Raw genomic sequence first — 5,759 nt, 5'->3', positions numbered from 1 at the left:
CTACACCATATATCGGTTAGTCACATGATTTTAAGAGCAGCAATTAACTCATTAGCACGTGTGGCTCAAGAATTATGTCGCCGTTTTATTTATTACTCCTGTAGAGGTTAAGTTTCTTACACCTCAAGACACAGAAATATGTAATTGACAAATCAAGCAATAAAAACCTAGGGGGAAAATGCAAATTTCGAGAACGGCGACGCCATTATTTTCAGTCGATGCCGATGAACTCAGAATCTAGTGTGAAGTTTCACCATGATACACAGTGATCCGATGAGGACAAAGAATTAGTTTGTAGATGCATACACAGATGGGAAGCAGAAAAATAGTTTTGGGTCATCCACAATCGCGGCAAAAATTTATATTAATATTGTTCATTGTATATTTGTGGTGATATACGTAAATAGAAAAAACAACAGTGTCTTTGTATCACAAAAACTAGTATTGCAATGTTAAAACTGTCAACAGGCAAATGTAACATTTATTTTTGTACCCTGTGAACAGACTTTGAGAAGATGTTCCCAGAAGAAAAGAAAAAATTCAACAAAGGCAAAGGATGTCAATTCACGGTTGAAATCCCAACTTGCCAAGCAATGGGACACATGAGGCGCTGTTGCTGCTTTGATGTTAAGGTAAAACATACATTTGTGCTGGAGGGATTGCATTCCAACATCGTCACCTTTTAAGTTGTGAATATCTATCTGCCAATCATTTCGTGTTTGTTTCTATCTGTTACTAATCGTTCAATACCTTACAATATCGATGTTTCTCTTCTGGTTTCTCAGGGATGCCAAGGACAACCGGCGTCACAGTGTTGCCCGCCAAGAGCGCAAACTTGCCGTTATGATGGTGTGCGACATGGCGCTCATTTTCTGTACTACAGCCCTCGACCGACAAACCGCGACGTCGGAGTGAGACGAAGTTTACCGCATATCTGTGAATGGTCTAGTGCCACTCGCAGATGTAGCGAAAAGTACCGCAGCAAAGTATTATCTCGATCGTCCTTTCCGATGATATGTTATCCATTATTCTAGTAAATCTATCTTCGAACATTACGACAGTATGCGCCTCGAAAGTGAAAGACTTAAACTTTCGCTCAAATTTTCTCAAAGAAAAAGAAACCTTTCAACCATTCACTTTCAAAATCAAGAATAAAAATCGGGAGTCACCATGCAAATTTTGGCACTAGAGAGAAAAAAATTACCAAAGATTTTCTGATATTCGAAATTCAAAATGGCCGCCATTCCTGTGTTAAGTACAGAGAAACATAAAATCTTCGATTTTCAAAAAAAACTAAGATAGTGAAAATTTCTTTACATCAAGAACTTTAAACTGAGCCCCAAAAAGTAGTAGATCAGAAAAGAACAGAAAAAGTTTGAGAGAACGAATATCTGTCCCCGAGGCGCATTCTACCTTAAGAGTAAAATCCTAGGATCATCGAGCAAAATAAGATACTCTGATATTTACCGATATTTAAATTCAAAATGGCAGACATTGCTGTACTAATGCTATGGACAAATTGGATTTTCGATTTTCAAAAGAATAACATTGTGAGGTTTTAAGACGGAGAACATTTTTGTCACTTCAGGAGCTTTAAAATGAGCCCACACAAGAGATAGTTCAGAAAAGTATATTGTAAAAATTGAGAGTCCGAATATCTGTCCCTATATAGACGCATTGCTAACATTTGTAATATAGTATACGCTTTGTAATTATTACCTCTCATTATATGTGGCTTTTAATGTCATTGTACCGTATCACACATTACATAGTTTTTAAATAAATCCAGTTATTTCATAGGAGATTTGTTTCTTTAATACCAAAATCCTTTTAAGGCAACACGTGGTGATCTTGATGACATGTGTACTTGACTGATATCAAAAGTCGCATAACTTTCATTTTTAGCATCACTGAACCTAAATCGTGTGCAAGTAACCACGGTTACAAAGGAGTAGAGTAACCCTGAAGTAACCAACGATCTTACTGCAGTCGTTCAAGTGTATTGTGTATCTCAATATTTGTATCCCATGGGACTTGGTAAGCACTTTGCACTTATAAATAGTGATCAAACAAATATTTATGTATGCCTTAAAGTAGTGAAATGTTTCAAGGTGTATATGTATAAAATGTAATAAATCAGTATCCGTCCTTTACGAGTGCAATCCAAGGTTACATTTTAGTTCCTTTTAATCGTCATCAATTCGTCGACAATGACCCATTGAGTCTTCATTTTTCGATTTATCCAAAGGGCGACTCATTGTAAAGTATACAAACTTACTTGCTAGTCAATCGCCGGTACACTTTATCAGAGTTGATGGCGAAAAAATTCAGATTGATAATTATCATTAATATAATCCATAGATAACCATTAGTAAATGAGTGCCTCTACTCATTCTGAGAAATAATTTACCTCTTGTCGATATGACACTCTCTTACCTGTATTGAAGATGATCACAATAAAACACTCTGTCGCAAAGAGAGGAATGCGGTCCGTTATCACCATTGTTGCTTTCTCTCACATTTCCTGGTTGAAACAATCCCACTACTATCTAAAACATGTCGTGCAAGTATGTACGTAAAGATACACGTGAAAGTGACAATGATGGACAGCGCACTGCTTGAAGGGTTCTGTGTACGATTTTAGGTCACGGCTTGCTATTACTATAAAACTTACAAATAATTTCCAAATCATTTCGAGCGGTCCAATTATCTAAAAAAAATATGTTTAAAGTAAATAGTACATGTCTGGTATGAAAGTAACAATCTACTGGTAGGGTAGGTACACGGCGTGACGTCACGCCAGAAATAAAAGTAATGAATGATATGCCTATTAAGGATTGGATACGATGCGAGCATCGTAGCTTCACACCGCATCAGTATTCCTTCACTAAAACCTAGTCTAACATGAAATCTCAACCTTCCCAATCCTTACTCAGTCCAAATTTTCCCCATCCTAACATATATTAAAACAAAGAACTCAGGAAAAAACGCATTAGAAAGGCTTTCAAAAATTTTTATTACATCAAAACACCGAAAAAAATAAGATTGAAGAATGCTTGGTCTCTTGCGAAAATATACGCAGCAGCTGGAGTACTAGCGGTAATAATTTTATTTAAGATAAGGTCAAACACGAGCTGTATATTTTGTATGAACGAAACGGCGCTTGTCTTGAGATAATGTGAGCTTTTGCCTGCTCTTCAGATATCTTTTTCACATACCTGTCAACCATGACAGAGTTAGCTGGGTTTTGCTGGGTTTTGCCGTTGTATCGAATATTCCTTATAAAATTATGCGGTAGTACGCCTTTAATTTTGAGACCGTATTTTTAAAGTATTCGCTTTTAAACGTTTCGGGCGTGCGCATTGCGACACTCCCCAAAAAAACTGACACGTTGTGGACATGCGTTTTCGCATCTTTATCTTTATCTTTGTAGATAAAAATTCTAACGATATCGTCAGAGTCAACAGTAGGGTGTCTATGTATCCATGTCTAGTGGGGGCAAGAATAACTTCCTTTTCGCCTATTCTTCCGATAAGTTCCTTCTTTATGGCGCTGAATGGAAAGCCATACTGGGTCGAAAATTCTCGCTTAGGCACAATTATTGTCGAGTCAAATTTATTCTCGATTACATGTCTTACTACGGAGTGTACAATTTTAAATGGAGGGTACACATAAAGTCTGTCCGTCGGTTGAAATTTGTGGCTGAAAAAATCACTCCCTCGCTGGCTGGCTGTTGAAACTGGCTAATAAACCTATAGGGAGTTTTGTGTTTGATTCGCTTGCCATAGCATCAATATTATTTAGGCCAAACATGGCGTCGATGTACTTCCACTTTTCCTCGGCTAGAGATGCATGCACCAAACTAGTACTTCTGGGCTGTGCGTCAGAGGGGTTTTTGCACGACTGTATATTGTATAGATAGTTTAGTATTGTTGCGAATGCAGAACCGAAAAATCTTTCTAATGATATCATTGAGTTGAGTAGACTTTGCTTCAGGTACACCTTTATTTCAGGCTTGTACCACTGGCATAGTGTCGAAATAAGCATCTACCCACTCATTTTCGATTTTCGCCTGCCACGTTTTCAAAGCTGGGCGCAGGGCTTCTGCTTCCTTAATAATATGATGGGGAAGTTACGCCACTTTTCGTATGACATATCGCTTACTTCCACGTCTCTATTATGTGGGCCAGCATTTTTCAGAATACCCCCCCCCCCCCCCCCCCCCCCCCCCCATTTTTATGAGCTGGAATCAGTGAACATGTTTATGGAAAAGTGATGTTCGGGAAGCCACCTCAAACTACCCGATATACTTAAAGGGCCATTATATGTAACTTTTGACCATTTTTACCTCGGAAAATTCCATGTTGGAGGCTCATATTTGTTGCAAAATGTTGTTTTACGAAGAAACAAACATGATTAGTAATGTTATAGCCACATAAAACTGCTAATTTTTGTTCAAACGTGTCGCCCTTCCGAGCTCGTTTGTTGACGTCTGGCATGCTCAGCGTGCTGGGGAGAACGCAGATATGGTGACGCCGCGATCACGCGAGTTGTACAAGTTCACGTTTATTGCGGGATCAAAACAACATTGCGTCGTGGATTGCCAGACATCTGGCTACGCAACGTGCTCGAACAATGGACTACGACGAAGTACCGGGCATAAGTAATGAATATTTATTTTGAAATTGCTGTAAATGGCTCGCGCAGGTGCAGAAGAATGCCTACGTTGCAATCCGCGTGTCAACAGAGTTTGTATTTCTGTCCGGACAAAAATTGAAATTTTCGTTGTAAAATCACATGTTATTTAGTTGTAGGGCACGTAATGTTTCCGAATAATATGCGATTCTCTGTCATTTGACAGGCTATTCAACATGAGTCAGTGATCATTTCAATCTAAACTAACGGAAAAATCGCCAGAAGATACAGCTAATGGAACTTCAAAAAGTATTCCTATTTTTTGAGTTCATTACGAAGATCATACCATAATGGAATGAGGGAACTTGACTGCGATTCGGCTTGTGCCACTGCCTTGGCGAATGAAAATTCCAGCGCATGGAATTGCTAGTGTGAATGAAATGCATTTTCCCATAATGCGTTGTAACACAACCAAAGCACAGTACTAGAGATTTCCCACAATACATCATGATTTGTACCAACGTAGATTCCCCTGTGAAGTCTACCATGTCTCCCATGTGTAGACAAATTCCTGGACTTGTAAAAATTCTGAGAACGTACTTTTAAAAACACCTTTCTTGTCAATTCCCACTTTAAAGGATTAAGAAAATTGTGCTTGCTTGAGAGATGAGAAAGGATTTTTGTAAATTTTCCACTGATCGTGTCCTCAGCCATACAGAATAAAGTGATGGAAAGTAGGGAGACTAGTTGCACCTGTTTTATGAAACAAAAGGATATTGATTTTTTCCAAATAGAAAGGACAAAAGAAATTTACATGCTAACTTTTTTCAGAGAATGACCCCTTCAGTTGGTCATAACTTGCTGCCCAAAACTGTGACATTTGTTGTACCTGAAGAATGTGACTTTTATGGTTATTTAATGGTTTCTTTGAAATTTATACTACAATATTTCAATGTACTTTTAATAAATATAATTAATCAATTATCGTGAGACTTCACATTATTGCTTTATACAGAACTGAAAAATTTATAAGAAAACTAACGTCGTTGGTACAAATCAAACAGCATTGTGGGTAATTTATTGTACTATGAGGTACAGCTCGGCTGTTCAGGATGATATCAAGT

General features: G+C 37.9%; 1 protein-coding gene across 1 annotated transcript in view; it reads left to right on the top strand.

Annotated features, from left to right (window-relative positions):
* Positions 1–2,159, top strand: part of LOC139134249 (paxillin homolog 1-like) — an 8,915-nt gene extending 6,756 nt beyond the window's left edge. Inside the window, exons 5-6 of the mRNA XM_070701163.1 lie at positions 505–632; positions 786–2,159. Of these exons, the coding sequence (XP_070557264.1) occupies positions 505–632; positions 786–1,034 (377 nt within the window). The 3' untranslated portion in view covers positions 1,035–2,159. The remainder of the gene's footprint in view (positions 1–504; positions 633–785) is intronic.
* Positions 2,160–5,759: the final 3,600 nt, after the last annotated feature.

Source organism: Ptychodera flava, chromosome 6 (assembly GCF_041260155.1).
Source record: "Ptychodera flava strain L36383 chromosome 6, AS_Pfla_20210202, whole genome shotgun sequence".
Lineage (NCBI taxonomy): Eukaryota > Metazoa > Hemichordata > Enteropneusta > Ptychoderidae > Ptychodera > Ptychodera flava.
Note: the sequence above shows the minus strand (reverse complement) of the source record. Positions and strands in the feature narration are given on the sequence as shown.